The following is a 20,748-nucleotide window of genomic DNA, read 5'->3' on the forward strand; positions in this document are numbered from 1 at the left end:
AGACCAGGTAGCATTTGGCTTCTCACTGTCATCTCTGCTGTTGTGAAATGACAGCAGCATTTTATAGCCAGCTGGAGCTAATGAATCTGGACTATACCATTTTACTGCACCAGTCATAGGGGTGTTTCTAAAACATAATAAATACCTAACTAAACATACAATAAATACATGAATATAAATAGCCTTAAACACAAGTATTACAAGTCTCATTAACTATCCAGGTTATACCAATTCCTTCACACTACAACATCATTTACCACTCACACCAGCACATCATAACCCCCCCAGCTATCCTGATATGGTCCAGCCCAATCATGCTGAAACACACAGGCAATTGTTAGGCATTCAATCAGACCTCAACAATAAAACTTATATTGCACCTCAACCATATTGCACTTAGTCTCTATTGCACATATTACACACATTACACCTGCCCATCATGATTGTCACACTTTAGTCTCCCCAGGTGGAACTTGTTGGCTGAGTGGCCATCTCAGTCAAACAAGAAACAAATCAATGTATTCAACAATAAAATAATGACTGTGCAAAATACGCTGTGCAAATGACTAAAGTGCTAATACTTTGTGCAATTAAATCAACTTGGGTTCACAATATATGTGCAACATTTGTAACAGAAGTCCTCTCTGTTACAACACTATTTTATTTTTTGTTGATTTTTTTTTTTTTTGCTATTTCAAGTCAATACTGTGTGAGGAATCAACTGGAGTTAAAATATTGATGTTTTGATCTGGTATGGGAAAGAATAAAGATGGCTGCCATTTACATCGAATTATTTGAAATTGCACCTAATCTAAAATCTTTATTTATCAATATTAAAATGTATATAATGCATAAAAGATCAAGCAGCACATGTTGACAGAACAAAATATAGACAGCTACTTCTGTCTCAAAACTCTTATAGGCTACTAGTAAATAGTTACTTGGATTAATAACTGTAATTGTATCACTGTTTGGCAATTGTAGTCCGTTACACATACTACTTGCTGGGGAAAGTAACAATATTACAGTTATATATATCACTTAGTAACTATTTACCGCTCAACATTGTCACTGACTGACTTCCACCACTGTAACATGATCATTTCAGAGAGAGATGTCTGACTCTCTACTTGGCAGACTTTGATATCAATGGTAGAGTATCCAATAAAGAAATAACTAGGCAAAAATATAATTTTCCTCAAAAAATGACCATTAGTGGCCATTAGTTTAGCAAGGTGACGATACACACCAATGCATAGCATGCATCCACATGTATCCATATACCCACATAGGCCCCAAACTAAAATAGTGTTGTATCTCTCAAATCAATGAACACATTGGATATACGTGTGGTCAAGATTATGTATATTATCGTAAAGATCATCATAACTCAAAAAGTTGTCTGCTCAAATAAATAGTGTGGTTTAGATATCTGTTAAGTGTAAAGCATTTAATAAAATAAAAGTTTGTCTTTTGCCTCTGTTGTGTATCCAGTCCACTGCAAGTTCCTGAAGGCAAAACGGGGGTGGTAAATCCCCTTTGGATTTGAGGTACTTCATTTGTTTACAGCCCTGAACACCCAGACACACACTACACATCCACTCATCCATGCTTCCAACAGACCCCCAAACGCACGCGCAGAGCGAGAGCGAGAGAGAGCTTGATCAAACGCTGATGGAGGTTACATTTTATGTTACAGGTTCTCTTTTAGTGGATGGCCATTAGAGGGCAGTAAAGTCAATCTTTTGGGGCTTCAAAAGATTGAGTGCAGTGTCCTTTGGGAACAATATTATAGATACAAATAGGGGCCAAGTGCTTTCAAGGTTTTTAAAATACATTTAAAATCAATTCTGCAATCAATGGGTAACCAATGTAATGCCGCTAGCACAGGTGTAATATGTGCCCTGCATCGTGTGTTGGTTAAAAGGTCTAGCTCTGCATTCATAGTCCATGAGCCAGAGCCAGACAAGATTTGATAATCAAATGGGTGGGCAAAACCAGGTTTGATTTTTTGACTAGCTGCACATTTCTAGTTTGGCATGATAACCATTGCAGACTAGTAGCTTAGTGGCAGTTATCATGCATTGAATATAAGGACCCCTATATCATCACACGCAAATTGTTAGAACAAATATATCAACTTTTGAGCCATTATTGTTTAGAGACCTATGAGTACACCTTTCTGCACAATTCAAGTATGGGGAATTGATTGGAAAGGTTATTTTACTTATTCAGTACTTCCATATGCTTAAATGACTTTTTAATGCGCTGAAAACCAACATGTTCCTAATGTCTATAAAATAAAATAAAGAGGAACTGACTGTGCCTTGCCCCCTGATGTGTTCCAGAACCCCAGAACCTTCACCCTGCCATATCCCTCCCTTGGCCTCGTCATACACTCCTCCTTTGTATCAGTCTATATATTTTTTGAAAAGTAAAACTGAAATGTTCACCAATACAACAAATTCTCTGTCTGCCTTCTGGGTCCCCACTCTGCATACACATTTCCACATAACTATGACTATGATATGATGAAGTGATCATTTGGTCCTTCAAACTCTGTGTCATATGAAACAAACTCATTAGTTAATTTTGACTGGAGTATACGAAGGTAAAAGAAACAAACTAGAATTTGGCCTCCAAAACGTGTTCTTTTTATGCCTGCTCGCAGTATTTTCTTATGGAGTGATACATATAGATATTGAATATTCCATCGTTAAAAACCTTTAACTCCAACATGTTAACGAAATGAAATAATAGTGTTGATTCTGGAAAGTAATGCAAATTCAGGCATCTTTTCCTATACAATTTCAGAACACTTGTAATATGATAAATCATTATCTTCGTGTAAGTAATCAACTAGGGAAGTTTCATTATGATAACTATTCTTAAAGTTGTCATTTTTTCACCCGTCATGTACATATGGTGAAAATAAAATGTGATAAATAGGAAAAAGCTGCTCCTGTGGAAAGATCATCATATATTTATTTACCTATATTGACCCTATAAACAAATATAGGTACGGTTTTGCCCACCCATTTGATAATCATTGCTCAATGTTGGAGCTCTGGCTCAAGAACTATCAGTAACAACTGGAGTCGAGGCACCGAGGAGCGACTCAAACAATAACTTGCCACAAAAACGATTACAGTTATATGAAGAAGAATGTTTTATTTATCATGACATATTAATACATTGGCAATGCTCATGGAGAATATATCTATGATCAGAATAGAGAGCTATGACAATATGAAATGTAAGGCCGCAGAGAGACAGTAATGGTCTGTCACGAAGCAACACTGTTGGCGATCTTGTCAGGGGACAGGTAGGGGTAGGGCAGTCTCTTTCCCTCGTTGCGTTTTTTAATGCCGCTGCCGATGTCTGCCAGCTCCCTCCTGAAGCTCACCATGGCCTCTTTGACTGGCTCCTCTATGAAGTGCTCGTCAGGGTACATGCCTAGATACAGCTGAAAAGGGGCAAACCACAAACTGACCTTATTTCGGGGCAACATGGAGGCCATTTTCCTTTAGATACATCATACCCGTACTTCTGCTCTTGATTCATACCCCCTGGGTATGAAGTAAAAGCAAATTGGCCTCAGTGTGAATCTTATCTATACAGTAAATGCACAAAATCGGTGTCTGTCTTGCGCCGAACTCGAGAACTGTCCAACCGATCGACTTCAAACTTGGCGTGTGTGACAGAGTACATGATCGCTGTGTTGTGCTGATTTTGAATTTTGTCTGTCTGGAAGATATTGCAGGTGCGCTTCCTCTGGAAGCTTTCAGGAGCAGTGGTGGGTGCTTAGCCACAGGAACAGCTAGTTAGAATAAGTTAAGTTACCAAATTAAGAGAATGCGGGACAAAGGCTCAGTTGATCACTTTTTATTAGGGGCTAACGCGTTTCAGTTGTTCATTTATTAGGGGCTAACGCGTTTCAGTTCTTCAATCTGTATTAGGGGCACTTTTTGGCACCAGCCTTCCTCAGAGCCTTCTTTTTGCTCTGAGGAACTGGCCGAGGGGCACTGAGGGCCCACACGGCCCACAGCTGTGTGTAGTGAGCAGTATTTATGTAGTGTGTACCTCGTTGTCCTGGTACTGTATAATGTCTATAGCAGTGTGCAGTGGTGTTTAGTATTTAGTGTGTACCTCGTTGTCCTGTTGCTGGCTGAGGGCCCACATGGTCCCCAGGTGCCAGCAGGAGCGGCCGCGGTCCGGCAGGCAGTTTACAATGAACTGGACGTCTGCTACCCCCTTCTGGGTGGGAGGGGGCTTGCGCATGGTGGAGGGACAGTTGGGAATCCACGAAAACCAGTCATACTGAGAAATACACAAACACCCATTATACTGAAATACACACACGGCTGATGTAAATGGTAAATAGTGCATTTATATAGCGCTTTTATCCAAAGCGCTTTACATAGTTAGTGCATTACATTCACCCATTCACACACACACATACACACACACACACACACACCGGTGGCGGAGGAAACCATGCAAGGCACCAAACTGCTCATCGGGAGCAATTAGGGGTTCAGCGTCTTGCTCAAGGACACTTCGACACCAACTCTGGGGGAGCCCGGGATCAAACTGAGACCCTTACGGTTCCCATCCGGCCGCTCTACCCCTGAGCCACTGCCGCCCCGATGTATATAGGGTTTAAGTGGTTAACTAATTTTGATGTTATACAGTACTGACAGTAGTAAGTAATTTGGCTGGGGGGACCCCATGAACCCCCTCAAGGACCCCTGGGGGGTCCCCGGACTACGCTTGAGAAGCACTGTGGTAAAGAACCCACCTGTCCAGAGTTGACGGCTGCGTGCTGCGCTGAGGCTGTGAAGATGACCACCGTCAGGTACTCTGTCAGCTCCTCACGACATTTAAGCGACTTGGGGAACTCTACACATGTTGACACAAAACCAATATTAATTTTGTCAACAAGCTACGACGAAAAATGTTCCTCGACTACCTTTTGTCAATGACAAAAAACAAATAAAAACGAAGTAATAAAGCTATTAAGAAAACTTTGACTAAATATACAGTATATTAACAATTTTGTCAACAAATAAAACCTAGACTAAAATGTTAGTCAGGACAAGAGATTCAGTAGAACTAAGACAAGTTATTTTATGCTTGGTTGTGTGCGGCTGTCACACTCCAAAAATAGATCTAGAAGTTCACAACGTGTCACAGCGCAACGTGTTGTGAACTTGTAGATCGTCTATTTTCGGCAAACACACATTACTATTATTAGTCAATAATAACGCGGCTGAAAACACAACACGTATCATAAGACCATTCACATACACTGAGCAGGTCAAGGTCAAATCCTTGACCAAGTTGACCACATAACCCATTAAGACCTGAGGCCGATTATACAAATACCCTCCAAATCTAGTTCTCACACCTTCAAGATTTTCGAAAATAGCAGATGCATAAGTGAGCTTTTTGCCAACGCAAAAATCTAAAATGGCAGAGATGCTTTCCCGGTTTTAATGGGTAAAAATGTAAGTTGCTTGATTCAATATTCAGATATTTGATATCCATTTGACACACTCCCCCTCCTATATAAACCCATTCAACGCCATTTTAACCATGTTAGACTCACTGAAAACACAATTAAGTCCCTGGTTGTCTTGTTAATGTGCGAGGGGATTTGTCCTCATTGTACAGTACAAATCAATGATGACACATTGAAAAGGGAATGCAATTTGTTTAAATGAAAACACACACACACACACACACCAATGAATCTAAACCCACCACAGTAGTCCTGCATGCCAAAACTGCACACGTCTTTAACGAAGGCTTGTATCTCCTCGTCTCCCTCTACTGTTTCATCACTGCAGTAGTAGATGTTCACCACAGCTGACACGAAGCTGCAGGGGGCAAAACACTGCCGTTACATTCCCTGGAACATTGTTTCCCAAACAAATTTTTATGGGTTGTGAGTAAATATCACCTTTTTTGTGTCTTCCATTTAAAAAAACCAAATATTTATATATTTCAAAAGATTAAAAAAAAGTTACTTTTCATCACTTAAATTAATTCCAACATATTTAAAAAGTAGTTCATAAATAAAATAATTTCCATTAATAAATAAAAAAATCTTTAAGAAATAGTGAAAATAGCAGAACTACAAGCTCACTACGTGGCGCGAAGGAACGTGTTGTGAGCTTTTTACTAGTTTTGGGTCCCTAAAAGGTTTTGGAACCACTGCTCTAGAATATTCACTACAGCTGACACAAAGCTGTAAGGAACAGAAACTAATGTCACATTCTCTGACTCTAGAACAGGGGTCTTCAACGTTTTTCAGGCCAAGAACCACTTAGCTAAGAGAAAAATGAAGCAGGGACCACCACCACAACATATTGCATAATATCGTGTTGCAGGTTCAACTTTTTTTTTATAGATTTCCATAGATAGCTTCATCTTGCTTCAATCAATCAGTGTTGGAGTCATGTTAATATGCATTTTCAGACATAACTAGGCTCTCTACTTGATCAGCTGAATCTCCAACACTTGATAGAAAAAAAAAAGTTATTTTGGGGGTGAACTATCACTTTAAGTCTGTCTAAAGCCGTTGCTACAAGAAAAAAAAAAGTCATTTTGGGGGTGAACTATCACTTTAAGTCTGTCTAAAGCCGTTGCTACAATATTTTCAAACCCCGCAGACAAAGGTTTTCGCCCAATAGCGACAAAATACTGAATTATATTTAAAAAAATCAAATACTACAACAATAATGATGAATACATCCTTAAAGGTAGGGTAAGTGATATTTTTTTGGTTAAAACAAAAAGTATTTTGTTAAAAAGGTTAAAGCACTATATTCTGATAGTAATCATTGCTATAGAGTGTTTGTTCAGTAACAGGAGTCTCCCCGTCTCTCCAGCTCTTTAATAAACAGAAAATACATTTTCCGGTAGGTGTCAAAATCTGAGCCAATCAGGAGAAAGTACCAATTTTTAAGCTTCATTTTCATAGTGTTCCAGTTCCAATTTTGCCTGCTCATTACTTAGTGTCATCACTTCCAATTTCACTTGTTTAATCTATATCCTGATTGGATAAAATTGGAAATGAAACTGAAACGAAAATGCATTTTCTGTTTTATAAAGAGCTGGAGAGACAAGGAGACTCCTTTTACTGAACAAACACTATATAGCAATGAGTACTATCAGAATATAGAGCTATTTAACACTTATTTTAACGAAAGAAAATCACCTACCCTACCTTTAATTATTAAACAGTGAATATAAACACACCTCTTAATGGCGTCCCACACTTTGTATCCGTCGTCTCTGTAGAAGTAGGTGGGCAGCTCCTCGGTGTTGTCCATGCCGCGGGCTCGGATGGCGTCGGGGAAGCACAGCGATCGGAACGTTAACGTCTTCATGGCGTTCTGGATCATCTGGATGTGACCTCCTCCACCTACAGCGTTGGACTGGATGGTCGAGGACATGGAAAAGGATCGTATTTTTCAAGTGCAACAGTGGTTCAAGGACCCCCAAACTGAAAATGTATTGTGAGAGACCTCCAGAAGCAAATATTTGAGTAAACAATTTTTGCTTTAAAGAGTGTGTATGTGTATGCATGCATGCATGTGTTGTGCAAATTTTCACAATTATTAAAATATAGCAGATCTTCAAGCTCATAGTGCGGCACGAAGTGTCGCGCTATTAGCTTGTATATCTGCTATTTTGTAATAGCCAATGTAGAAAATATGGATAAAGTGGTTCAAATTATTGTGACGCTATATTAAAAAAAAGGGACTACACCATGAATTTTAACTTTTGAGTGTTTTTGGTCTCCCCTACCTCTCTTCTATTCCCAAAAATACCCCAGTTTGAGCACTTTCACAACATATCTGGGGTTTTATGTAAATTGGTCTCAAAACAGGCCAAACTGATTTGCCCCCGAAAGTGACGTCACTAGCGGTACAATCCCTCCCGTTTTTCAGTTCCAACATAAAAAAATAAATAATATAACATAATATATAAAAAAGATAACATGCATACCAACTGGCTCAATACCGCCACGTGCCAAATCAGGACAATGTGGTATTGCAGGTAATTTCTTTCTAAACCAGAGAGAAGTTAGTTGGAATGAGTATATCCGAGGCTTGATTTAGGCTAAAACCTTTTGAAAAACGTTTGAGGGACAAAAACAATATGATATTAAATATTATGTTTTAATTCATGATGTAGATCCTTTAACTATTGTTGGGGACCCCCTGGTACTCCGCTCTTGGGAGAGGTCCCGCCCCTTGGGAGAGGGGGGGACCTGTGTTCCTATGGCTGGAGTTATGATTTATAGTCACAAGCTCTTGTTAATACTTTTCATTGATTCAGTCTACAGTATTCTAAGATATGATGTTCACCTTTCCTTAGAGCCCTGCCACCACTGGTGAGGCTACAAATTATCAACCGACATTAACAAAGGCTTGAGGGCTGAATGATGTTCAGGCAATGCTGCTCCGCAGGTCTACGACGGAACAAACGGGTGTAGACAAAGTCTACACATCCTCAGACCAACTGTGAGATCTGAGCGGTCAAGTCAAAGTCACGTTAGAATGATAAATGCCGACAAGTGCGGTGATCTCAGCGTACGCCCATTAATTGGTCTACACCACTTAGATACAGTAAATGAGGGCCATTATGTCTCTCTCACCTTCTCTGTGATGCCCCCGTCACAGATGAGCTGAGCTCTGGCCTTGGTGTTGATGGCAATGGTGAAACGAATGTGTGGGATAAGTAACTAGAAGAAAGCAATCAATCAGCAAATAAACCAACCAAACAAATATCTATGTGTAGAATAAGATTAATCCAAGTGCAGTGGTGGAAGAAGCACTACAATTCTTATTTACAGTAAGTAAAAGTAGCAGTAGATACTGTATCTGTTACAAGTCCTGAAGTCAAAAATAGGTCTCAAGTTAATGTATGATTTCTAATAATATTAAACCTACAAACTTGTAACTATAAAGTATTGAAAAACAGACACTCAAGTAATGAAAACGTCACTCAAAATGGTTAAAACCGGGAAAGTGTCATTTTAGATGTTAGCGATTCAAAAATAGGAGATATACAAGCTCACAGAGTGCCACTTTGTGCCACGCTGCAAGCTTGTACATCTGCTATTTTTTGTGTTTTTTGAAAAAGTGAAAACTACTGATTTAGAAGGCATTTGTACAATCGGCCTCAACTCTTTATGGGTTAAGTACTGTACTTGAGTAAATGTACTTAGTAGTTACTTTCCACCTCTGATTACCTTGAAAACAGGGTGGACAGCAGGCAGCTGCCTGAACATGGCAACAGCAAACACCTCAGACATGAAGTGGGTCCTCAGCAGGTGTGTGTTGGAGTGGTGGACGCTGAAGTCTGCAGAACGAACCCAGATCTTGGCCAGCAGCCAGTCACACTCATCGTCACTGGGCAGGAAGATGGGACTGTCCTCCCCTGGAGTCTGTCCCAACTGGGTGCAGAGGAAAGAGGGACACGATTGATCGATTCATTCATACCTTTGGGGTTGCCCTCATTTACAGTGCTGAGATACAATACAATTTAAAATACACTTTTTTCCCTTCACACAATTAATAATACAAATAAAATGTTGTACACACACACATACACACTTAAAGGGGAAATCCACCCATTTTCAATATTTAACTATGTCATTAATATAGCATAAAGGAGTTGTGTGGAAATAAGAAAAAAGTTCCCCCCTTTCTGTGTTGCCTTGAACTGGAGGATTGATTGTGGGTTTAACATTGCAAATTACAACATGATGAGTCATCACGTTGTAATTTGCAATGTTAAACTCACAATCAATCCTCCAGTTCAAGGCAAAAAGAAAAGGGGGGAACTTTTTTCTTATTTCCACACAACTCCTTTATGCTATATTAATGACATAGTTAAATATTGAAAATGGGTGGATTTCCCCTTTAAGTACATTTCTGAGGTATTTTTTACTTTACTTTAGTATTACCAATTTCCAATACTTTTACTCTACTATATTTCAGAGGCAAATACTGGACTTTTACTCCACTACAATTATTTGAAAACTTTAGTTACTAGTTACTTTTCAGACATAAATTATGCCATTATAAAACATACATTAACCACTTGGCCCTATTTTATACCTAGGCTATTTGAAAATAGCAGATCTACAAGCTCACAACACGTCACATTGTGAGCTTGTAGATCTGCTATTTTCAAACGTTTTAGTACTTTAAGTATATTTTGAGGCCAATACGTTTGTACTTTTACTCAAGTAAATGTTGAATTCTGGACTTTTACTTGTAACTGAGTATTTCTATATTGCAGTGTACTTTTTCCACCACTGCAGTGATGTTCCATGACACCCACCTGTATGGCTAGAGGCGTGATCTTGTTGTGAGCGGTCCTGTACAGCAGACAGATGGGCGCTGCCAGGTACTGCTGGGTGTTGGGGTCTGTGCAGTTAGGACTGATGCCTTCTAGCGCCTCGTAGTCTGCTATGTACATGTTACCTGCCTGGAAACAAAGGATAACATGTGAGTGTGTGTGTGCGCGGGTGTGTGAGTGTGAGCGTGTGCGCGAGTGTGCGTGCTTGCACATATGTGCCGTACCTCCAAAAGTCCATGTATTCTAATAGTTACCCGAGTTTGAAAAATGCTCAAATTGAAATTCAAAAACAAAAATACTCAAAGTAAACCCCACTCTGTCCTATTGGAAAATAAATGGTTAATTACGCTAATTGCTGAACACTCAACGTTGAATATCATACACTAGGCCTATAGATCACATAGAAGTTCATAGAAAACCACATTTCTGGGTCCAAGACATTTCCAGTAGTCTATTTTTGTAATAGAGCGGTATGGTACAAGAGCGAAAAAGTGAGGTCTACACAGTACCTCCATCTCCTGCTCCAGTGTCATGTCCCTCTCCAGACAGGTAGCCACCATCTCATGGGTGACGGGGAACTTGTCTGGGAGTTTAAGGCATTTCCGGATGATCACTGGGTTGATGCCATTCAGGAACTGGTAGCCAAAGATGAAGTCCTCCTTCCAGTGTTTCATCATAAACTCTGTGTCATGATGATTATATGATTATAAGACTGACATCTCATGCTTGACCCAGTACATGCATGTGTTGAATCACTCTCATCTGCATTAAAGGACAAGTCCAAACTAAAATAAAATAGCCTTCTGTTCCTACCATTTGCAAAATTGCGGTCAAAAGTGAAGTTCCTCATGAATCTGTTATTAGTTGTCATTACACACATCCATGCCTTGGTTGTCCCACACGAGCCGTCAGTCTCGTAAATCATGTTTTGAGGTGAGAGTTTGGCAATCAAAGTGAGTACTGGCCAATCACAGCCCGTCTTTTCCGGAACTTGGCAAAATACATGACTGTATACATGTATACACCGTTGGTCTGTTTAGTAGACTACGGCAGCTTGTGTGGGACAACCAAGGCATGGATGCGCGTGTAATGACAACTAATAACAGATACATAAAAACAAAATAAAAACTTTTGACCGCAACAAATAGCATAATTAGCGATATTCTTATGGGCTCTGCTCTATGCTATGGGGGCTGTTGGGGAAACTGGACAACTGGGACCATTCTGCAAATAGACACCATGGGCAGTCATTTGGGATCAATATAAGCAGGAAAAAAGGCAATATGTTATTCAGTCCGGACTTGTCCTTTAAGCACATACTGATACACTTGATACCATGACAATCAACTACTTTATCAGATAGACTGATGTCTGTGCACAATGATATGAGATGCATGTTCTATTCCTACTCATTGTGTTCTTTTCCATGTCTCATATCTTCTGGTCCCGTCCTGTATATATTGTCTACAGTATGTGTGTAATAAACTTCAGAACTTGTGGCGTTGTACTGCCTGGTGTCAACTTGTTCTCAGAGCTCGTCACTCAACTGAACCAACACTCACCACCCTGGCCTTAGTAAGAGGGAGACTCTTAGGACCACATTGCGGGCCAACTAAACTCGCAACACTCAAGGTTCACATCAAGGCATGTCACAGTAAGACACAAATAGATTAGATACCTTTTGTCTCCTTTTGATTATGTTAGTTATAACTAATACATATTTACTGTACGTTGGTTACTTGTTAATATGTTTGTATTATTTATATGTATGATGTTGTACAGTAAGTGATATTGTTTTGTTAAAACATGAAGATAGATCCTCATTGCTATAGAGTGTCAGTAACAGGGGTCTCCCTGTCTCTTTATAGCTCTCTAATAAACAGAAATTTATTTTCAGGTGGGACACCGATTTCATCAGGATAGGTCAGATTTCATAGCATTTAATCTTCTAATTTATTTGTTTCATAATTTCCAATTTCACTTGTTTATCCTGCATCAGTTCCATCTCCTGATTGGATGGAATTGGTATCCCGACCTGAAAATCTATCTTCTGTACTAAAGAGCTGAAGAGATGGGGAGACCCCTGTTATGAACAAACATGATGGCAGAATCTGAATCATCTTTATCAATGATTACTAGCAGAATCTTAATCATCTTTATCAATGATTACTATCATAACACATTTTAACAAAACAAAACCACTTACAGCACCATGTCAATTAGACAGCCATGTTGTTTAGACAGATGCTACAGTAGGTTCATTGTTTATCTGGTATTCTAGTTTATTTGAGGCACTACAGTACATTGTTTACTCTGCACTCCACTTATGTCACTATTAACTTGTTGTTCATTGATAGCGCTTATGTTTACTCTGCTTATTGTGATCGTGCACTTGTAAGTCGGTCTGGGTAAGAGCATCTGCTAAATTCCTAAACTACAAACTGTAGGCAACATATACATTAAGTGTACAAATCTATAACTTTAGCTAAATACCTATTCAAATGTGAGAATGATTAGTATTTGTTTGCGTACATTGTCGACACCAGAATGTGACCAGAAATGCCTCATTCATAGTGATGTGAGACTGACCTGAGTTGGAGTTTTTGATTCTTTTAAAGATCTGTTCAAAGTCAGCAAAGTCGCTCCAGGAGGACTGGAACATCTCCTCGAACTTATTCAAAGCCAGGTTCGATATTCTGTAGAAGAAGAATGATACCACAACCACCATCATGGTCATCATCATCATCATCCATCAAAAAGTGAGCTCGTAGTTCTGCTGCTTTTGCCATTTTCAAAATTTCCCCGAAAAATCTAAAACATTTTTGCCTGCCCAAAATAGGGAGGCCAGGTTCCAACTTCCAAGTGGTTAACATATAGTAATACTGTATATTCTGGTGGCTCAGTCAGCCATAGACTGGGGACAAACTAAAAACCAAAGCATAAAAGAGGAAAAAGCCCTTCATGTCCACACTCAATGTCTCTTTATGCCCTTTATGTCCTCAATGTCCTTTATAAATGTATTTGCCTCACCAGGACCAACACAAAATCTGCCTAACTGAGAGCTGGCTTATTTCCCCCTTTTGTGATATTGTTTGGCCGTGCACCTTAAAAGCCTCTTGTAATTGCGAGCGTTGCACACATTGTGGTTTCTCAAAGAATGCAGCATCAAATTAAATGTGAGATATAAGCTACATTACAGCAGCATGGTACAGTGCACAGATTGGGAACAGGAATCAATGTTGCATTTTGCACAAGCACCGTCCAGAAATTTGCTAATAATGTCTCACAGTGAACAAGACATGATGCAACATGTCTTCATATCAACCCCAAACCACTTCCTCACATATTATCAGCCATCATTTGTGCTTGATGATGGGGGGGCATATTTGAAATATTAATATGCATCTCCTGTCATACAGTAGGTGTGAAAACTTTACTTTATTTTTTTAATGCAAGAACAATGGCCTCTTTTTCAGCATGGTAACTTTTCAGCAAGAGAGAGGCTGTAGTTTCAGTTAGCGAGTGAATAGACAGAAATGGTGCCAACTTATAATGAACAATAGCGAGGACCACTTATATGAAGAGAAGTTTGAAAATGGGCGAAGAGCTCCTTCAAGATGGTGTCAACTACAGACAGTACTTTGGTTCGCTCACGTTTCAGCTCAGCTAGCAGTACGTACGCTTTGCTCTGGTTCAGTGTGAAGTCAAATACTTTGTCGCTGTCGAACTGGACGTCCTGGGGCAGCTCACTGTACGTCTTAGCATCGATGTTCATGGGAAAGCCTGGCTGCCACTCACTCCATCTAAAGTAGAGTGCACACTTTAGTCACAATGTTCACTACACCAGTGGCGCTCAACCTTTTCAGGCCGATACCCCCCAAAATAATCACATTTTTTACTGGGGACCCCCCACCACCATAACAAGCACTTGGAATTGTTGGAGTTGAGGCATTACATTTAGTTTAAAAAATAGCAGATCTACAAGCTCACAATGTCTCGGGTGGCGAGGCGTTGTGAGTTTGTAGATCGGCTATTTTCACAATTGTTAATGCCCCTTTCTTTCTTGTTATATTATTTGACAATTTGGCCAATGTTTGACCAGTTTCAGTCAGTCATCTCCGCTCTTGGAGATATTCCCTGAATTTTGTCCAAGCAGCAGGCTAAGCAAAATCAGGGAATGCTAAGAAAAACCCCATTGGGATACAATATCAAACAATAAGTAATACATTGAGATAGTTTGAATTAGCAGATATAAATGATAAGTATTTGAATCAAGTAGCATACAAGCAGCTGTGATTGGAGTATGAATGTGTGATGTAATGACCAGCAGAGCTTTGAATGGGGAAAGCTGATGTTCACATCAGCTGACTGACAGCTGAGGCGTGCAATACTTCCGTGTCCCAGGGGCGCAGCCATGGGTGGGCCGTGGCCCACCCACATAGAGAGCTGGCCCACCCAATTGATTTTGCAAAATAATAATTTATAATTAATTTTTGGATTAAAAAAAATAAAAGTAAAATCAGGCAAAAATAAGAATTAAATAACATAACCCTAACCTAACCCTAAAACCGAAATAAAGTAGCAAAACGCTACTTTATTACTTTTAAAAACGGCCAATATAACCGCAAAAATCGCGCACGGGTCGGGGACACATGCACTGCGTGCCCAGTACCCGCTCAGGCCCAGCCTATACTAGCGTTCTGGCTGCGCCACTAAGTATTAAAAAGGTCTTATAAGTCCTTAAATAGTCTTTGGGGACCCCCCCAAAAAAAACACTCAACACTTTAGTTACAATGTACAACATTGTTGCTGCTGCACTGGTCGCCCCAAGCAGCAGGATATAACATCTCAAATGTGCTGTATACAGCAGGGGTCTGCAACAGGGGGTCCTCAGAGTTACTACAGGGGGTCCGCCAAATCTTTGTGTGATAGGATTTTTTATTTTACCTTAATCACTTGAACCCTAGCATCCCTTTTCTGAGGAGAACTTTAGCCAAAAATAGCCGATCTACAAGCTCACAACGCCTCGAGCTGCGAGGCGTTGTGAGCTTGTAGATCGGCTATTTTTGGCAAAGAGTTATAGGTTTAGAGGGAATAAAGTTTATCTGAAACACAATTTCATACAATATAGACTAGAGGGGGTCCATGCTTCATATCTCTCTCAGCTAGGGGGTCCTTGGCCTGAAAACGTTGAAGACCCCTGGTATACAGTATGAAATGTAAATTGAATGGAAGGTGTCGTTTCAGTGATTCAACTTCTGTTAAGTAAACGTGGATCTTACCTGTACACTTTTCTCCTCCATTCGAGCTCCTTGGATCGGTGCCGTTTGACCTGCATTGTCTTGTCGTCTTTTGGCAAACGTGCTAAAAAAAACAGATAACAAACAAGTCAGACTAGTGGAGGAGATATGGATCAAAAAGACATGCAGACATGCTGTCATGTAGGCAGAGACTAGAGCCCGACCAATGTCCGGTTTTGGAGAGAGTCCTAATGATATTTTGACCCATATTTTGTCAGAATTGCAACATTTTATAATCAATTTAAACAAAAAAAAAACATTGATTTGATTAAAGTTTCTATTTCAGAAAATGTAAAGTGAAGTTATTCAAAAGGTTCAAATACAGCAGACCTACAGCTGGTGGATCTGCAATTTTTGGAAAATGTTTGAAAACTGCGAAAATGTTAACCGAAAATGTTAACCTATAATGGCATTGAAAATCAGGACAAATCAGCTGCATAATTGCCGATAACAATTTAATTAAAAAAAAGTCTAATAATGGCCGATACAGCGGTCAGACCGACATACTATCTGCCTCTACAACAGACAAGGCAGACACAGAGTCATGTAGGCAGAGGTGATGATTACCAAACCAGTGGTTCTCATGTCATGGACCCCCAAATTGATATGTATTTTGGCCGGGGACCCCCAGAAGAGAAGATTTATGTTGAAATTCAAGGACATTTAAAATGTTCCAAATATCTTCGATATTTTTCATAAAATGTTAAAAAAAATAGCAGATGTACAAATTCGCAGCGCGGCACGAAGTGACGCGCTGTGAGCTTGTAGATCTGCTATTTTTTAAATAGCCAACAAAAATAGATGAAGTGGTTAAAGGGATAGTTCACCCCAAAAAATACTTTTTCCTATTGATTCGTCACCTCATGGAGATTTGAATTCATGGATATTAGGATAATAGGAATGCGACAAAAACAAAAATATCCATTCATTAAAGTCTCCATAGGGTGACTAATCGATAGAAAGAACGTTTTTTTTGTGGGGGAAAATCCCTTTAAAATGAGTGTGATGCTTCCTTAACAAATTTAGCCCCCCCCCCCACGAACGACGCAAACGACGCACCTCGTCCGTCCCGCAGCTCCACTTCCTGCACTTCGCCCACCAGCCAGCGGAAGCAGGGGAACTGCAGGCATTCCCCGGCCGGGGTCTTCACCGTGATGTACCTGCAGTACCAGTCGTCCTGCACCAAGTGCTTCTGCTGCTCGATCCGCACCATCTCCACGTCGCCCAGGTCCTCTCCTACGCTCACGTCGTACGAGTCCACCTGTGCGTATATATAGCCAATGGCCACAAAGTACATAAAGACACACGTCGCGTTAGAACTTAGATTTACTTTGTTGTAGTTCAGGGGTCTTCAACAGGGGGTCCGGGACCCCTAGGGGGTCCTCAGAGTTACTACAAGGGGTCCGCCAAATCTTTGTGTGACTTTTGCATTAACTACTTCAACCAGGCATCCCTATTCTGAGGGGAACTTTACCCAAAAAAAGCAGATCTACAAGCTCACAACGCCTCGCGCTGCGAGGCGTTGTGAGCTTGTAGATCTGCTATTTTTGGCAAAGTGGTTTGGTATAGGTGGAAAAAAGAGCAGACTAAGTACAGATTGAAAGGTCAGGTTTACTAAGTATTGTTTAAGTGCATGGTTAAATGTCTGGAAATACGCATTAACATGAATCCAACATGATAGTGCTGTGAAACAAAGCCTATGAAAAAATAAATATTTTATACAATATGTAATGGGGGTCCCTGCTTTATCTCGCTCTCAGCCAAGGGGTCCTTGGCCTGAAAACGTTGAAGACCCCTGTTGTAGTTGATGTGTGTGGCTGGCTGGCTGACAGTGGTGGAAAAAGTACATTTTTTACTACAGTTAGATCACGTATTTTAATAGCTTTTTTTTGGGGTGAGATCCGACATTCATAGTAACAGAACACTATGCAACCGAAAAACAAAACAAAAACAAGTCTCGCTAGTCGAGATCGAGATTTCAATCTCGTCTAGCAAGACTTTTTTTTTTGGCATAGTGTTCTGTCACTATGACCGTCAGATCTAAAAAAATAATAATAATAAAAAAAAGCTATTACAATGCACAATCTAACTCAAGGCCTATTGGCGCACGTTTTAAGCTGTGGCAGACCTGTGATGGAGTTATGCTATTTTTCTACTGTACCATTCATCCTAAGATATCATAACATTATAGAAAAGGTAAGAAAGCCGTGGTCCAAAATTCCCCTTTAAGTAAAAGTATCAATACTGTATTGTAGAAATACTCCATTACAAGTACAAGTCGGAATTAAAAAATTACTTGAGTAAAAGTACAAAAGTATTGGTATCAAAATGTACTTAACGCACCAAAAGTAAAAGTACTAAAATGTTTGAAAATAGCAGCTCTACAAGCTCACAAAGCTTTGTGATGCAACGCGTTGTGAGCTTGTAGATCGGCTATTTCACATATATAGCCTATATATAAAATAAGGCTTAAGTGGTTAACGTACGTTTTAAAATTGTATAATTTATATCTGCAAAGTAACTTGTAACTAAAGTTTTCAATTAAGTGTGGTGGAGTAAAAGTACAATATTTGCCAGACTTTGTTCAGACTTGAACTGCACATTCTAGGGCAGTGGAATGTGCTTATTTCATTTCTATTTTCCCCCACAGTGGTGTCAGTGTATTTTGTTGTTGTCCCATATTCCCTGTAGTAAATCTATACTAGCATTTAACCAACGTTAGAGACTGTTACACAAGCAGTGTTGTTTCATCAGTGTTTCCTTTGAGGTTACGGTCAGTTCTACTGCGTGTAGACATTTGATCCCAAACAAAAAAAGAAAATTCCAGGGTAAAGAAATATATATTTTAAAAATTTTAAGCATCCTTGCAGTGTCAGTGTAATTTTCTCAAGAGGTAAAAAGGCAAGACTGTTCTAGGCTGTTTGAGCTGTTTAGGTTTTTAACTGTTTGATACTGTCATATGTTTTTATGTTATGCAATGTATTTTCTTTGTGTGTGGACCCCGGGAAGAGTATAGCTGCTGCTATTGTAGTAGCTAATCCAAATAAAATAAACAATAACGGTGCAAGAGACAATTGGTGGAAAAAGTACTCAAATGTTTTACTAGTAAAAGTAGTAGTAATACTGCAATGTAGAAGTACTCTGTTACAAGTAAACGTCGGGAATTAAAAAATGACTTTAGTAAAAGTAAAAGTATCAGTATCAAAATGTACTTAAGTACTAAAAGTACTAAAATGTTTGAACATAGCAGATCTACAAGCTCAGTGCTTGTAGATCAGCTATTTTCAAATAGCCTTGGAATAAAATAGGGCTAAAGTGGTTAATGTATGTTTTATAATGTAACATATTTATATCTGCAAAGTAACTAACTAGTATTAAAGTTTTCAAATAATTGTAGTGGAGTAAAAGTACAATATTTGCCTCTGAGATATAGTGGAGTAGAAGTAAAAGTATAGACAATTGGAAATACTCGAGTAAGGTAAAAGTACAACAAAATTGCACTTAAGTACAGTACTTGAGTAAATATACTTAGTTATTTTACACCACTGCAAGAGACATACTGTACATCATAACACTTCCATAACATAAACGTGCCAACTTACGGCCTCCCTCTTGAAGTCGTGCAGAGGTTTGCCCAGCTGTGTTCTGTCACTGCAGCCCTCCGTGCCCACCAGGGTGATGTAGATGGAGTTGTTAGTCCCTGAAAACAACTGGCTGCCTGTGGCCACTGTCACGGTGTAGGAAGGCATGATATGGCACTACTGCATAGACACACAATGTAGAAATACTCAGTTACAAGCAAAAGTCCTGTTTTCTAAAGTACAAAAGTGTTTCACAATACATGTACGATTATCTAGCCAGTCACACAAGCAATGCAACTAATTAGATCTCCCCGGCCTTGTAAAGGGTATTGGAGCAACAGAGTTACACAACTCAGACCTGTGTCTTTGATGATTTTATCATACTAACATTACAAACATACTCTAACACTTCTAGGCCAATATGTTATGAACCTAGTTCAGTCAGACAACTCCTGGATTAGAGTATATATTTATTGAGCATATATGAAGCATATATGAAGCATAGTCTGGCGTCAGGCCTCTGAATCTATTCATGATGCAGAAAAAAAATACAGGTATACAAGCTTAAATTATAGCTTGCAGAGCTTGACGCAGATTAGCCATGTGTATAGTGGATAATACTGACTGACACAGATATCCCTCTCCATCCATAGCCTAATAGATTTAGCACAATTACAATGCTATTGCAAGTAACAAGCTGTACGTGATGGAAGTGTTCCCCAGAATTCCCATGACCAAAAGGATAGAGTGCCAGACGCCAGAGGGTTAGCAGTATTGGTTTAGCAGAGTTTAGCAGCAAGGCTGTATAGGCAGCATAGTAGATGTTGCAGCATAGATGGTGCAGCAGTGCCGAGAAGACATTGAGAAACCCACATCTCAAGCAGCGCTTACGCTGCCTTGAGAGCTCACAGTGCAGCCGAGAGTGTAGGTAGCCCAACATGGAATCTGATGAATCTTTTTAGAGACACTGAATGTCTTCTGCTGGGGACAAAAAGAAGTGCCGGAGGCTGGGGCAGGGACAACACTCCCTGGAATGCTCCATGCAGAATCACAGCAGATGACATCATGGGTTCAGAGTGCACTGCGGAATCTACACTGCTGTGTTAGCTTGTGCTAAAACAAGCCAAAGCTTTCCCCCTAAGCAAGCACGCTGCGTTAGCTTATGCTACAAACCATTTGATAGCTTTACACATGGGAAGCAAAACATGCTGTGTTAAACAATCCGAAGCTTCCACATGCTGAATTAGCTTGTGCTACGAACAATCCAAGCTTCCACATGGGAAGCAAAACATGCTGTGCTAGCCTGCGCTACAAACAATCCAGCTTCCTCATAAGAAACGAAACATGCTGTGCTAGCCTGTGCTACAAACAATCCCAAGCTTCCACATAAGCGAAACATACTGCGATAGCTTGAGCTACAAACAATCCAAAGCTTCCACATAAGAAGCAATACATGCTGTGCTAGCCTGTGCTATAAACAATCC

The 20,748-nt window shown here is 39.8% G+C and overlaps 1 protein-coding gene across 1 annotated transcript; it reads right to left on the reverse strand.

Moving 5' to 3' along the window:
* Positions 1-3,286: 3,286 nt before the first annotated feature.
* Positions 3,287-19,432, reverse strand: LOC311034353 (polyunsaturated fatty acid 5-lipoxygenase-like; the record flags this gene model as incomplete). Its single annotated transcript, XM_084042233.1, has 14 exons — positions 3,287-3,466; positions 4,150-4,320; positions 4,802-4,902; positions 5,767-5,882; positions 7,267-7,445; positions 8,672-8,758; positions 9,269-9,472; positions 10,366-10,512; positions 10,893-11,065; positions 12,973-13,079; positions 14,064-14,186; positions 15,666-15,747; positions 16,743-16,944; positions 19,286-19,432. 14 exons carry the CDS (start codon positions 19,430-19,432, stop codon positions 3,287-3,289), a joined length of 2,019 nt encoding a protein of 672 aa, XP_083898359.1.
* Positions 19,433-20,748: the final 1,316 nt, after the last annotated feature.

The sequence above is a fragment of the Gymnoscopelus microlampas genome (genome assembly GCF_963454915.1).
Source record: "Gymnoscopelus microlampas genome assembly, chromosome: 19".
NCBI classification, from domain to species: domain Eukaryota; kingdom Metazoa; phylum Chordata; class Actinopteri; order Myctophiformes; family Myctophidae; genus Gymnoscopelus; species Gymnoscopelus microlampas.